This window comes from Chlorocebus sabaeus, chromosome 15 (genome assembly GCF_047675955.1).
Source record: "Chlorocebus sabaeus isolate Y175 chromosome 15, mChlSab1.0.hap1, whole genome shotgun sequence".
Lineage (NCBI taxonomy): Eukaryota > Metazoa > Chordata > Mammalia > Primates > Cercopithecidae > Chlorocebus > Chlorocebus sabaeus.
The window spans coordinates 31,210,994-31,226,530 of NC_132918.1; the positions used below are offsets into that span (position 1 = coordinate 31,210,994).

Sequence of the window (15,537 nt, forward strand, 5' to 3'; positions counted from 1 at the left end):
ATTTGGATAAGCTTTTAAGAAAGGACTTGGAATTACTACTTTAGCACTAATAAGAAAGTTTATAGTGTAGCAACTTTGAGTAAATTAAAAAACTAAAGAGAAAGGCTGGCACAAAATACATTAACCAACCAGATAACAACTGTACATAAAATGTCTACACTTCAGGGAATGTGTAATATGTGCTTAAGGGGGAGGGGGGATTTAAGATAGTTGGACTATTAAGAGACATACCCATAAGAAGACAAGAGAGAATTCAAAATAAAAGTAGTTATGGGCCGGGCGTGGTGGCTCATGCCTATAATCCCAGCACTTGGGAGGCCAAGGCGGGCAGATCACTTGAGGTCAGGAGTTCGAGACCAGTCTGGTCAACATGGAGAAACCCCATCCCTAAAAAATTAGCTGGGCGTTGTGGTGGGCACCTGTAGTACTACCAGCTACTCCGGAGGCTGAGGCATGAGAATTGCTTGAAACTGGGAGGTGGGGCTTGCAGTGACTCGAGATTGTGCCACTGTACTGCAGCCTGGGAGACAGAGTGAGACTGTCTGGAAAAAAAAAAAAAAAAAAGGTAGTTATGATGTCACCAAAAGAGCCAGGAATCAAAATCAGAAATTGATGAGTCTGGCCTGATGTTTGTCAGGTGTGAGATTTCTGTCAGGAATGCCAGCAAGGAGTCCGGAACTGGAAATGCAGGCGGAGCGGGAAGGGATGGAGGGAGGTGAGGTGTTCAAGAAGCTCTGCAAGTGTGTGATAAGAATATCTGCCTCTGTTTTTCAGATGTGCATCCTGAAAATTTTCCGGACGATGACTTAAAGGTCTACTATGTGCAAACTAATTGGTAGGCAAAGATTTCTTTTAATCAAACTACATTTTCAAAGACTGTTCTACAATACAATGATCCATCCAATAATAATTGTACACACATATAGCCCCAGAACTAATGGTATATTTTCAAAATTTTAAGAATTGTTTAAATTAGGAATTGTTTAAATTAAGAATTGTGGTTTACCTGCAACCTAATTTTTTTTAAAAAAGACAAAAACCTAACCATATTTCTTTGAAGTCTAGAGTACATGCCAGTAGACGGAGCAGCCTTTGTAGCTCTTAAGCAAAAATTATCATAAATAGGAAAGTAGGCAAAGAACTTTTCATTATAGTACAAGATATTTCAAGGAAAAAGGTTGAAGCACAATACATTTCACCCTGGTAATTTCCAGTTATAGTTAAAAAAAAAAAAAAAATTTAACACTGTCATGTCATGCTCTCCAAGTAACAGGAATAAGTGATAGCTGCATTCCACACAGAATGCTTTCAATGCTGTGCCCCAGGCTGCAGAATCACACAACTTATTAAACTTATAAACTTTACTATTTTTGTAGGAATACTAAAGACATCTTAATTCAGTCTACAAAACAGAAACTTGTGTAATTTAAACATAGCCCAAGTAACTAAGGAAATAAACTACTCAGCCATTTAAGCTACTTTAGTAGCGTCATTGATGGGGAAGGAGTAACTGGGCTATAATTCTTACAGAATAATACATTGAAAATAACCTATAATTAGTACCATTCTAGGAAAAAATGTAGGTAATTTAAAAAGTGTGCTACTAGCTAACAGTATAAACAAATAAAAAGACAAATTATTTTCAAGTACTTTGGAAATAACTTCATCAGAAGAATTTGCTTTCAATTAACGTGTCAATTAAAATTGTTCTTATCTTCTCATTAAATGAGGAAAATGCACCTGTCATAGGCACTAAAAAATAATAAAACTGCACTTAAAATGTGTTGAGTCTACAACTAGAGCTCTTCTCTAATTTAAAAATGATTCCTTTTTTAAACAACAGGAGTAAAGACTGGTTGGATGTGACAAGTGATCTCCTTGCTCTCTTCTTGTTTTCTCTTAAGAGGGAGGAAGTAGCCACCCAGCCACCTGAAGGGAGGTGTCCTGGAAAGCAGGATGCAGATGGAATAGAGCAATGGGAAAGAGGAGAAACCTCGTTCATTGCTTTAAGCATCATGTGATGGCAAAGTAAAATAATACTTCCTTGGAAGACAGTTAGGCAGCTTCTTATACAGGTAAACATACACCTACTACATGATCAAGCCATTCTTACTTCTAGTTATTCACCCAAGATAAATGAAAGTGTATATTCAGGCCAGGCACAGTGGCTCACACCTGTAATCCCAGCACTTTGGGAGGCTGAGGCAGGTGGATTACCTGAGGTCAGGAGTTCAAGATCAGCTTGACCAACATGGTGAAACCTCATCTGTACAAAAATACAAAAATTAGCCAGGCATGATGGTGGGTGCCTGTAATCCCAGCTACTCAGGAGGATGAGGTGGGAGAATCACTTGAACCCGGGAGGCGGAGGTTGCAGTGAGCTAAGATAGCACCATTGCATTCCAGCCTGGGTGACAAGAGCGAAACTTCGTCCCAAAAATAAATAAATAAAGTGTATATCTGTAAAACAACTTGTACATGAGTGTCCATAGCAATTTTATTTGTAATAGCAAAACCTAGAAACAATGCACGTGTCTGTCAACAGATGAAAATGGTATATCCACAAAATGGAATACTACTCAGCAAGTGTTGGAACGAACTACTGATATATACAATAACATGGATGAATCTCAAAATAATCACTTTTTGAGTGAAAGAAGCCAGACAAAAATCCACACATATTATGTGATTCCATTTTCGTATGTTAATTTTAGAAGACATAAACTAATCTATAACATAGAAATCAGATCAGTTGGTTGCCTAGGGATAAGATGGTGATATTATAAAGGAGCGCAAGGATACTTTTGGGGATGCTAAATATGTTCGTTATCTTGATTTTCATGATGGTTTCACAGGTGTGTCAAAACACATACATGTGCCATACATATGTCAAAACTCATCAAATTGTACATTTTAACTATGTACAGCTGATGTATGTCAATCATACTGTAATAAAGCTATTTTTATTTTATTTTATTTTTTCATTTTATTTTTGAGACAAATTTTCACTCTTGTCACCCAGGCTGGAGTGCAATGGTGCGATCTCAGCTCACTACAATCTCTGCCTCCCAGGTTCAAGCGATTCTCCTGCCTCAGCCTCCTGAGTAGCTGGGACTACAGGTGCCCACCACCACACCCGGCTAATTTTTGCATTTTTAGTAGAGACGGGGTTTCACCATGTTGGCCAGGCCTGTCTTGAGTACCTGACCTCAGGTGATCCTCCCGCCTCGGCCTCCCAAAGTGCTGGGATTACAGGCCTGAGCCACCATGCCTGGCCAATAAAGCTATTTTTAAAGAAAAAGTCAAAATGGCCTGAGTCTTCAGAGACAGAAAACAGGCTAGACATGGAGGAACACACGTCCCCTGAAGGAGAGGAAGCCTCAGGGAAAAACACAGAGAAAAAGATGTGCAATTATATTCCATTTAGGAGGAAGAGTACACTGAGGCAGTGGCCCTCCCACCCTACTTGGTGACAGGTCCACAGAGTCTTTTGAACAGGAGCAAGAGGGCTACAGTGATGCACTAAGGTCCTGGAGAAGCAGAAGAGAGAAAGCCGACTATTTGTGGCCTGCTGTCATAAGAGAGAAAACTGTTCAATCCTGCACACCAGAGTCACAGTAGGCAAGAAGATAAGAATTTAAGAGAAACATGAACTTCTGCAAGCAGGACTCCTAATCTGAAATCAAAGGCACCAACCCCAGACCCTTTCTTTACTATGTCTATGGCCCTTGAATTTAATAAGAGGGTTCACCCACAAGAGGCAATACAAGCCCAGGGCAAGACTGTGAGAAGCACACTGACACCAGATGAGTAGGGGCTGCCCATGGAAGGGGCACTTCTGGGAGTAGTTCCGGTTTTTGGGTAGAGCCCCTCACCCTCTCTGCATGTGTCAGGCATTTATTTGTGCCAGGCACAATGCAAACTACTGGGGATATGGCTGCCCCAGGTGCTGACATCACAGTGGAGGGCGTGGCCAGGTGCTGGAGGTCTGTCTTGAGCCCCCAGCTCTGAGACGGAGCAAGGATCCAGTCACCAGAGTGTTTCCATCAGGACTCCTCAGGCCCCTGCAGGCTCTGACACCAAAGACAGTTCCTGACAGCATCCAAGCTCATCACCCTCCACAGATACCAAGAGACAGAGATTAGTTGTTTAAACCCATCAGAAAGTGAAGGTTAGTGCTAGGTTTTAAATACCACCTAAACATTGTGTGTTTTTAAATTTGCCTCTCAATCTTTCCTGAATTAGGGACAGCTGATTGTCTTCCCATTTTTGAGACTTCAGTCATCCTTCTGTGTGCATCGCCGCAACTGAGAGGAAGGAAAGAGCACTGGATGTGGAGTGAGGAGACCTGAATTCTATCACTATTCTGTTCTGCAGAACCCAACAGTATGTCATTAAAACAAAACAATACAAAAACCTGTCTGTGAAAGGAGACTCATAAGTAAGGGAATTTTGATGATTTCCCAGTTTACTTATGTCCTTAATTCTAAGGAAGTGCAATAAGGGACTTGTCAATAGCAAACCCTTTAAGTTTCAGGGAGATGGGAGCTGCTTCTTTTCCTTTTATTTCAAATTATTTTAAGCATTAAAAAGAGCGGGGAAAAACTAGACTGGTGTCAGAAGAAAGAACAAAACCCTGTTCATAAGTTTCTCACTGGGTCTGAGGCAAATCACTTAACCTCTCTGGGCCTCAATTTTCTCAACTGTAAAATGGGAGTTGGATTAGGTGTGGGCTGTGTTGCTGTTATAAACATTCATTCATTCATTCATTCATTCATTCATTCATTCATTCATTCACTCATTCAATATTTCAGAACCTATTCCATCCCAGGAATGTCCCAGGCAATAGGTTATAGAGTTAAAAAACAGACAAGAACCTTGCACTCCCACCTACATTTCAGAGGAACCAAAAATAGAGAACTAAATAAGATAATGTCAGACAGTGACAAGCACTAAGAAAACAATACACCAGGAGTGCTTGAGTTTGGGTGGAGTGTTGTTACTTTACTTTAAGAAGGGTGGTGGGGGACAGCTTCTCTGAACTGGTGAGACTTGAGCTGAGTCTGGAATGATGAGAAGGAACCAGACACTTGCCTCCAAGCAGAGGTAACAGAAGGGCAAAAGCCCTGAAGTAGGAATAGGCTTACTTGGTGAAGAGAAGCTATCCCCTTTTCATTGTATACCCCACTCCTAGTGGTGTGTATTAATGCCATTTAAATATATTCATACAAGACACTTTAAAGAGGAGTAAAATATCATTGGATTTGAACAGTTCCCTCAAGGCAGGCCTTCTCTTCCACACGGCTCCTTTGTTGTTCTCAGGTTTCTGTCCTCATGGTCATAAATTCCCTTACTCCAGGCAGCACTAAACAGGATTTAAATCAGTGCTTTTCAATCTTTTATAACAGCGACCCATAGTGAGAAGTAAACTTTATGTTGCAACCCAGCATCCATATAAAACTAAACAAAAGTTTTAAAAATCACCAACTTTACTGACTCCCTGCAATACACTATCAAACATTCTATTTTATTTCTTTTTTTTTAAATGCTAGGGTGATTTCATGGGTAACTTACTGTTTGTAAAACACTATTCTAAACCAACATTGACTAGTAATTTTGTTCAAACACAAACCAAAACATGAAAAAATACAGCATTAACCTCCAATGCCACCTCCTCCCTTTTTTCTGTACACATCCTTGCTTTGACACAATGAAATCTAAATTTCTCTGTGTAACTTGTAGAGGAAATGACCAGAAGAGGCATTTCCAGGAAAGCTGGAAGTGAAGGAAAGAAACCCAAATATGCAAATATGCAAACTGTTCACTAGGAGAGGATACACCATTGGTTTCAAAGACTGCCCAAGAAGAAAAGATTCATAGTCTTCACAATAACCAGAAGAGGTGTGTATGTGTTGGGGGTGGGGGTAGGAGGTGGTGCTAGGTAAGCCATCAAATTTTAAGTTCCTGGAGGGAAGGCAGTCTGTATCCCTACCTTCCCTCACCAGAATTTCAGCCCCATGTGGACTGATGTGTAACCACAGCACCAGAACCATCCCTGGCACACAGCACATACATGGGAGCTCAAAAACAATTTGTTTCACAACTTTAGAATAATGGACCTCACTGTCACCATCAAACCCTAACTTTGCACGTATGCCCAATTATTAAATGTTCCTGGAATGTATAAATGTCATGCAATAGTAAACTAACTTCTTGTTTATTTCCCAGTCATTGTTCAAGCCCGGGTATTAATGAGGTATTTTTCTCAAGCACAAAGTGGGAAAAGGATATTTTCTATTGCAAGCTACAAGAGACAGTATTGGCTGTAATGGAAAGATTCCACCTCTGTTAGTGGCTATGGTAAACTCCTAAACAGCTGGGATTAAAATAAGTATGTTAATTTCATAAGTAGTTTCCCAAGGGAAACTAACCAGCAGGCTGTCAGCCAAGGGTTCTCTCTGATAGAACCACGGAAATTTCTCTGTGAAACAGTTACCATCCTCACCCCTGAAGTCAGAAGTGCATGCACCCAATTTTTAGGAGCCCCGTGGTCCTGGTGTCGCAAAAATTACACCTGCAAGGCAAGCATTTTCCCACCTGCCACACGGCTGCCACACACAGAAAGCAGCTCCTTTCAACTATGCCCTTCAGCCCTAATTAGGATCATCATTAATGATTTCAAATTACAACTGTTGCTTTATCTCAAAACAGTGCTAAACAGGGGAGCTACATTCATGATGGTTTTCTTGTAAGTCATTTATCTGCTCGTCTCTCAGGGGCAAAAAAGATGTTGAGACAAGTGTGAACCTGCCAGAGCTGCTTCTTATAGATGCAGCCCTCCTCTCCTCCCTCCCTCTTTTCCACTCCAGCACCCCTCCCAGTCTGGCTTTCCTGAATTGAGGCAGTAGCCTCCGGTAAGAAACTGTAAGTGGCTCGGTTATCAAAACAAGGAGGGATTCACAGCAGAGGGAGTGAGTCAGGCGACCGAGGGAAGAACCCCTCCCTTATCCTGACAGATCCATTTACCCCGTTCCCCCAGGTCAACAATAACTCGGGTTTCATAAAGGAAGAAAGTCTTAGAGGAGGAAAATCAACCTATCCAAATACAGGAGCATCTGCTTAACGCAAGACGGAACGAACCCCGCTGCCAGACCGGTGGTGTGGGCAGGAGAATGTGTGCGTGTGCATAGGGACAAGCCTATATACGGATGAGACATTAGTAGCAACGAGAGGAGAGCCACCACCATTGACAAAGCCACAACTATTACGTTTTGAAATACCCCCGCAGGCACTGACTTTTGGTGCCAGAATCTCCCCGGATTTATTTTCAGGCAAGTGACTCACAACCTGGTCTCCACAAGTAATTCCATTAAAATGAGTCGCCGGTTCCACTAACCCGACTTTCCGCTGCCCTCTGGCTGCTCCTCCTTCCTCTCCGCCCATCCTGCAAACCCAGACAGCTCACAGACCGAGAAACCTTATCCCCAGGGGAGCAGACGGCAGGCTCTCCGGCCTGGCCCCCACCCTCAAGGAAGAATGAATGGGGCCGGGGGCGGGCGGGAGCGTAGGGAGGGGGCGTGCGGGCTGTGCGCGGGGTGTGTACGCGTGTGTGCGCGCGTGGGCACGCACCCCGGCCAACTTACGGAGGTGGAGTTGGTCCTCGCCTGGCCCTGGTTCCGTACCTCCTGCTCCCGGAACTGCAGCCCAGCCAGATGCTTCTCCAGCGCCTCCCAATCCATAGGTGGCACCGGGGGCTCTTCGGGGACGCACGTCCCGCCGTCTGGGGGCTGAAGGCAGAGCCCCCCAGCCGCCGGGCCGCGGCCACTGCGCCGGCCCCCAGCCGGCTGGGGCTTTTGGATCGCCCGGCGGGGGCCCCGGGAACTGCTCGACCGGCCAGCCACCACCACGTTGCCATTGTGCCTAAGGTCCTGGGGGTCGTGCTGGTGGAGGTTGCCGTTGGGCACCGGGGGCGGCATGGCGGTGGTGGCGCTCCTGCCCCCGCCCCCGCCGCCGCCGCTGCGGGTCCTGGCGCTTACGTCCCCCGGCTCCCGGGCCGGACAGCGGTCATCCCGGTACCCTCGCTGGTCGCGCTCGTCCTCCTCTTCCTCCTCCTCCCCGTCCTCCTCCGGCGCCCACTCATCAATCACCTTCTTCTGGTAGACCGGGAAGGGCTCCTCATAGTCCTCCAGGGCAGACACCAAGTCCAGGCTGCCCCCCGGCGACGATGAGGATTTGCACTCGGAGCAAGGGGTCACTTTGGTGGAGTTGGACTGTGAACTGGCGCGGCTGCTGCTGCTGCTGCTGCCGGCGTCACTGCCTAGATCCATCCCATCCTCTCGGTAATCCTGCGGGAAGGAGGTAGAGAGAGTGAGCCGCTGGGCCGAGCCTGCTCCAGCCTCCCGCCGCCCGCCGCGAACGCCCCGGCCCAGGGCCCCGCACCCTGCGCCCGCTGGGTCCGAGGTGCGTCCGAGGTGGGTCCGAGCCAGCACCAGCCTGAGGCTTCCCTCCTGCCCGCCTTTCCTCTCGCACAGCCAGACTTCCTGCCGGTAACTAACCCTCAAATTAGCAAAGGGGTGCCCAGCCACCAGCGCGTACACTTTTCATACGAGGGGCCCCGCGGCGCGTGCAGACTTTGTATTAACCATTTTGCGCCGGGCGCGCCCCTTTACCCCGCCCCAAGGATTCTCCAAGAACCAGACACTTTCCCAGGAAATTATAATTCCCTGGGGGCGGGAACTGCGAAGAGGGTGGGCGGCTACTAATTTCGCACCCTGCTCTAGGCGCTGAGACCACCCCCCGCCTGGCCCCGCCCCTCCCCGCCCCTTCCCCGCCCGCGGCTGGGAGCCCCGGTCCGCGCGGGAGCCGAGCTTTACTTTCTAAGGAACCGCTGGCAGTTGGAGGTCTCACTCACGCCTCCGCGCCTCTCTGGCCGGCCCCTCCTCCCACCCACCGGAAGGTTCGGGGTGGGGAGCACCCTCGGCGCGCGCCGGGCAGGGTGGTCCCCCGCCTCCCCAAAAGGTGTTCCTGGCCGGGGCGCGGCGGCAAGTCGCTGCAGGCGCCGCCACCGCCCTAGGGGAGGGAGGACGCGCCCTCCTGGCGGTGGAGCCGGTCCCGCCACCGAGCATGCCCAGAGGCTGCCGGGCGCGGCGCAGTCCGCAGTCCGGGTTTCCGCGGCAGCGGCTGGAGCGGGAGGCAGGCTGGGATGGGGTTGGAGGGGCCCAGGATAGGCCCAAAAGAAGGGGGCACTGGGCGTTAGGGGCGCAGATCCAGCCAGTTAGCAAGGGCGGCGCGCTGGGGAGAGTGGTGTATTTTTACGCCGACACCCGTATTTTCTTGGCGTGCCTCAAGCCGTCTTCTCTGCGTGACTCGTTACCCCGCCGAGGCCACCCAGCACCCCAGAACACGAGTCTGGCACCTCCTATTCCACGCGGAAATGCCCGAGTGACCCTGTGAAGGACCTCCCTCCCCTCACACACGCATATACACAAGCCCATGTGGGAGCCCGAGTGACGTGTGCTCGGCGGTCATGCACCATCATTTCCCTTCCACCTTCCTCCTCGCCGCTTCCTCTCCCTCCACTGCACAGCTCCAGCCGCCCTGCCGCCGCCGCATCCCCTTCCAAGTTCAGGCTGTGGGTGGAACCTGTTGCTTTAGCTCACGTTTCCTTTCCCCTCCGGGCCGCACGCTGAGGATGACCTCAGCGAGGTGTGTGTATGGGGAATGGAGGGTAAGTGCGAGAAAGGACTCCTGTCTGGCAAGGAGACGGAGGAAGCGGGTGGGGGCGAATGTTCTAAAGGGTTGGGCAAGCCACCAGAGACTCTCTGCCACCTCCAATCAAGGGGACCTTAAAGGAGGGGAAGAGGTAGATATCAAGTGAGGGTGCCCCTGGCACATCCGCTGCCTTTGCTTCCTTAGGTATTTCAGGTACCTAAGTCAAAGAAACCTATGCTGGCGTTTTCAAAAATGTACGGGCTGCCTGAGTCTGGCAGCTAATCTCCTTTGGAAGAAGGTTCTGTGAAATGAAAAATACCAACACTTGGAAAAACATAGATGCGTCACAGAGCACCTACTAAGAATTTCCTGTGAACCAACCATTCTGACCTGTAAGAACTGGGAAACTAGGAAATGCTGTTTTCTCTGTGGTGATTGTGAAAAATATTACTTAATTTTATAACAAATTGGAGAGAACCAATTTCTCTGAACTTCCAGATTTGGGCCTGTTGCTAATTATTCCCAGTGAATTCTAGCCTGGACCAAATGACTTCCCTGGCGTGGCACAGTCCAGATGGAAGAACAGGGCAATGCATGGGATTCCTAAGTAGGGAGTGGCTGCCACCCTGAGGATTCTTCTAAGCCCTAGTGGAATGTGGTGCTGAGACCCTTTTTGAAGTGATTTCTGTGAGGCAGGACTCTCCTGTCCTAGGTAGACCTGAGCCAGGGAAGATAATCTAACCTTTCAACTCCTCTGGAAGCAGCAATCTTAGGAATAACTGGAAAAGGGGCCTTCTGGTCTGGCCAGCTCTTTTGTAAAACGGTACTGATGATTATTTAAATTGTCTTTTATGGTAACATCTGTAAACAGCCTGTCTTGTGCTCCAAATATGGTTTGATTTTGAGATTGCTCTGGAGCCCTGCCTGCCACTCCAGCGGGTGGAGGTGCCCCGGTCAGTAGGAAGATGTGAGTAGGAAACATTTGATGTGCTGGGAATTAGATAGCTGTTTTTCAGTTCACCCTATGACCTGGCATGGCTTAGATCACAAAAAGCTCCCTGCTTTGTGGCAGGACACAGGTAGACAGATAAGTACTGATCACCTGGGGTGATGAGAGAGAGCTGTGGTTTCATTCCAGGTTTTGAACATTAGGACCTCCTCAGCCACCCACCCAGACTCCCTCTGAGCTCTGGGCTCATCCCCCTGTTGCCCAGATGGTCCATGTTCAGGGAATGCAAAATAAGGCCTAAGAAAAATGTTTGGCAAAGAAAGTCTACTGCCAAAAATGCATGGCATTTCAAAGCCAAATATAAACATCTTTGAATTACCTGTACTTTTAAATTATTTTCCGACCAGATATTTCTGGATCAGATGGGAAAGTACCAGGTTTCCCTTCTTTTCTCTTCACGCAAGGTGCCTGGCTAGCCCAGTTTCCTTTCTGTTTCCAGCCTTCCATCTCCTGCCAGGAACCCTCCCACTTTGGAACAGGAAGCTCTGCCAACTCCTAGGCCCAGCAACAGCCTGCAGATATGTCCAGCAGGATAGGGAGATGATTTGCAAAGTGATTGAAAGATTCTGTCTTCCTGTTTACAGGAACATTTTTTCAAGTTAGGGGCTTGGAGCTTTCAGACTTAGATTTGTCTCCTGAAACCTTTGTAAATTAGACATCAGAGGTGTGGGATAAGCACCTTCATGCTCTGGCTCCAGCACCTTTCCCCATCAATCAACAAGTCCTGTCAATCTACCTAAATACAAGGTCCCTCTCAAATACCCACTGCCCCCACCCTATGGGCTGCTGTGTCCTGAAATTACTAAATAGTTTCCCAACTGATTCCTGCCCATTCTTTTCATGGAGCCAGAGTGGCCTTACTAAAATGCAAATCTGAACAAGTTTCTCCCTTGCTTCATTAACTACTCCCCTACCCACCCGGGTCTACTCACTGCTCTTAAAGGAACTATTTCTCCTCCTCCACCCCACTTCTTTTGGTAAATTTTTACTCATCCTTCAAGTCTCAGCTTAAATGTTACTTCCTCAGGGAAAACTTGCCTGATTCTCTACACCTGCCCTTACTGGGTCAGGTGACATTCGCATGTGCCCATGACACTCACTGCATATTGAGGTTGCTGTTTAATTGCTAATCTTCTCTACTAGACTCATGATAGGAAATACATTTTATATCAAGACACAGGCCACACATTCATATAAAAGTATATGCAAGGGAAAGAAAGTTTCATAAAACTCTTATTTTGTAAAATCATATCGAATTCATGTAAAACTAAATCTGGTCACGCCTTACTGCATTGACTTCCCAACCCTTAGATGGGTCAGGGCTTCTAATGTGAAAAAAATACTCTAAATTCCATGAAGTGGGGGACAATTTCTCTCATTCACGGTAATTGGAATGGAATAGGAGCTTAATAGGTATTTGCTGCTGGAATTATTAATGATAATATCTAATTCATATCATCCTCAAAGATCCTATGAAGAAACTACTATTATCCCTACTTACAGATGAGGAGGCTGAAGACAGTGAGATTAAGTAACTCGCCCAGTGTCAAAAAGCTGGTAAGGTAGATGGCAGAGTCTGGATTTGAACCTGAGTAGTTTGCATTCAGAATTCTCGTCCTAGTCACTCAGCTCAGTATCCTCTGGTCAAGGTGCATATGAATGAATTTACCAAGCAAAAATGTCAGAAAGGATCTCCTTGCAGCAACTTCAAACTAGATCTCAGTCTGCCTTGCAGAGGCTCCTTGGGCAGTATTTATGTCTGTGCAGTGAAGAAGGCATCTGGCAAGAACAGCTGTTCCCCTTTGCTCACATGTGCTCAACCTCCTTAACCACCAAGTCCAGCAATATTTAGCAAGTAGGGAGATTTAATTGTGTAAAGGAAGAGTATAGATACTTCCAGAAATGCAATTTCACATTGTTATGAACTATGTGCTGTATGTCCCCCCACCCCCCCAAAACAAATCCTTTAAAAAGAAAGCCACCATGAGATTGGGGTATTTATTTTGGGGTATATCAATACAAAACTGTCTAGATTAATACTCAAAGATAGGGGTAAGAAGATCGTGTTCCTCAGGGGTCAGTGCTATTTATAGGATTTTAATCTGTAAAGGCAACATTTGAGAAAGGACATGATTGAAATATTTGAATCAAAGAGTATGAATAGACAGGAAAATATTTATTTGCAGAATTTCCAGACTAATCCTTATATTATTAGCCCTGATGCTGAACCTTAAGTTGTGGCATTTAGAGTAATAAAGAAATGGCTGGCAAAGGGTTTGTATTTCATCTTTATTACATGAATTACATGCAGGTCACATGCAGTACACAGATGTTCTCCTATTTCATCACCTGAATATAACTACACGGAGATATTTAACAGCCCTGTGGGGTAAAGTGTCCTGGATACAGAACATCTGGGGTTTGTTTCTGGCCCTATCTCTAACCAACTTTATGACCACAGTTTCCTCATGAAGGAGCCCAGACACATGATCACAGTGTTTGGCAAATAGTAACAATTAATTAAATGAATAAATAATGAGTGAACTAAAAAGCTACTTCCAGCTTGAAGACTATGGATTGCATTCTAGAAACAATGAGGAATATAGTATAAAAATGTCTCTGAATCTTTTCATCACCTTTCTTGTTGGTGATATAAAGTTGGTTCCTCCACTAATTAAAAATCAAGGTCTATCTCTGTTAGGCAGGTTGGCCTTCTTGGATGCACAGTAGTTCTCTTTTATTTCTGTGGAGCCAATGGGTTAATCTTAACTTACTAGTCTATACGTGTAGATACTTTGGAGATGGATTCTATGTACATCTAAAATTATTTTCTTCTCACTTTCACTTACAGAGCTATATTTTAATGAAAATATTTCCTTTAAAAAATTAACATATTAAATGTTTTCATTTTCTAGCAAACCATGAGATTATATTTGTTGTCTACATTTTGCTCAATTAAAAAAAAATGAAATGGCAAAATATAGGCAAAATCGCACTTAAAAGATATCTCCAACGACCTACTTTCCAAACTTGAAACCAGGACACATGGCTTGACAAACACTATAGTGCTTACAGAAAGTAGGTGAATGTATGTTTGAAATGAAGATTATCCTGAACGATCCGTAGACATTGGCAAATGAAGCAAACCTAACTGCAGCAGAGGGATGGTGTCTTTATCAGAGAAAAGTCACACAGAGGGTGTCAGTCAGGACCTCAGCATGTGGCTGCACAGATTGTGCCCTGTATAGCGCCAGGATTGTGAACTATACAACAGGTCTCTGCCAGGAGGGACCATTTGGCACCATTCACATAGATGGCAATGTGAATGGTGCCCTCTGGAGTTATGCAGTGCACAGTCTGCACAACAGTACACAGAATCTCTCCAATAATTCCATTGGTAGGAAATGTGCTCTCTTGACAAGATTGGAAAAGGCAGCCTGCTGTTCTTTTTTAAATAAAATCATTCCTCAGATTGGATGGCAATGACAAAATTCAAATAAATTATTGTGTTTTTTCCTTTTCCAGAAGTTTTCTGCCACTATATTCTACTTTCCTTAAGTTCCTAGCAATTCTTAAAAATGCAAGTCTGGGCCAGGCACGGTGGCTCATGTCTGTAATCCCAGCACTTTGGGAGGCTGAGGAGGGCGGATCACGAGGTCAGGAGTTCGAGACCAACCTGGCCAACACGGTGAAATCCCGCCTCTACTAAAAATACAAAAATTAGCCAGGCATGGTGGTGGGTGCCTAGAATCCCAGCTACTCAGGAGGCTGAGGCAGGAGAATTGCTTGAACTCAGGAGGTGGAGGTTGCAGTGAGCCAAGATCGCGCCACTGCACTCCAGCCTGGGTGACAGAGCAAGACTCTGTCTAGAAAAAAAAAAATGCAAGTCTGTAAGTAACTCTGAACTTAGTTTTTGAGCTTCATTGAAGAGAATAAATTGAACAAAAGGGCATTTCGAAAAAGCTGGGGAAGTTTGTAGACAACTGCAAGGGTCAGGGAAGCACTGTAAGTCATAGGCATGGAAGCCCATATATACATGACTGTAATATAAGATGAAATGTCTCCAAAACTGCATGCCCTCTACTTTAAAGTGTTTAGCTTATCAAAGAGGAACATTTTCACAAGATACTCTAGGAAGTAAAAACCCTGTTTTGGTCATGTCTTGACATAATTCTGGAAACCTTATAAAGTCAGAAAATAGCTACTGGCATTGTCAGTGCAACACAGCAGTAGGCATGGAGGTAGCTTGGTGGGACAGGGAGAACTCTTCAGGATACTTGGCTCTGCCTCTGACTAGCTCTGTGTTTATGGGCAAGACCATCCCTGCAGCTAGCTCTCTGGGCCACTGACTTCCTCATGAAAGCAGAGTTGCATGAAATTGTCTGAGGCTTAGAAACTGCCAGAATTTCATGGGCTGTAACTTAGGTGCCTCCAGGGGCCAGGCAGGTGAGGTAAATGAGTGAAGGGGGCACCAGGGGTGACAGGGAGTTCCAGATCTGAGTCATTAAGTCAGTGAACCACACAGCACAAAGGTATCTGATATGGTTTAGCTGTGTCCCCACCCAAGTCTCATCTTGTAGCTCCCATAATTCCCATGTGCTGTAGGAGGGACCTGGTGGGAGATGATTGAATCATGGGGGCGGGTCTTTCCTGTGCTGTTCTGGTGATAGTGACAAGGTCTCACGAGATCTGATGGTTTTAAAAATGGGAGTTTCTCTGCACAAGCTCTCTTTTTGCCTGCTGGCATCCACAAAATATGTGACTTGCTCCTTCTCGCCTTCCACCGTGATTGTGAGGCCTCCTCAGCCATATGGACC

The 15,537-nt window shown here is 45.9% G+C and overlaps 1 protein-coding gene across 9 annotated transcripts in view; it reads right to left on the reverse strand.

Moving 5' to 3' along the window:
* SCHIP1 (schwannomin interacting protein 1) overlaps positions 1 to 15,537 on the reverse strand; it is a 164,967-nt gene that overhangs the window by 124,770 nt on the left and 24,660 nt on the right. Inside the window, exons 1-2 of one of the 9 annotated variants that reach the window (XM_073023486.1) lie at positions 8,874 to 9,082; positions 7,683 to 8,345 (exon numbers count right to left, since the gene is read on the reverse strand). In XM_073023486.1, coding sequence (XP_072879587.1) covers positions 7,683 to 8,327 — 645 coding nt within the window. In that variant the 5' untranslated portion in view covers positions 8,328 to 8,345; positions 8,874 to 9,082. Of the gene's footprint in view, positions 1 to 7,643; positions 8,346 to 8,439; positions 8,749 to 8,873; positions 9,083 to 15,537 lie in introns of those variants that run through there. The other 8 variants (XM_038002298.2, XM_073023487.1, XM_008008553.3 and 5 more) reach the window with 8 other exon arrangements.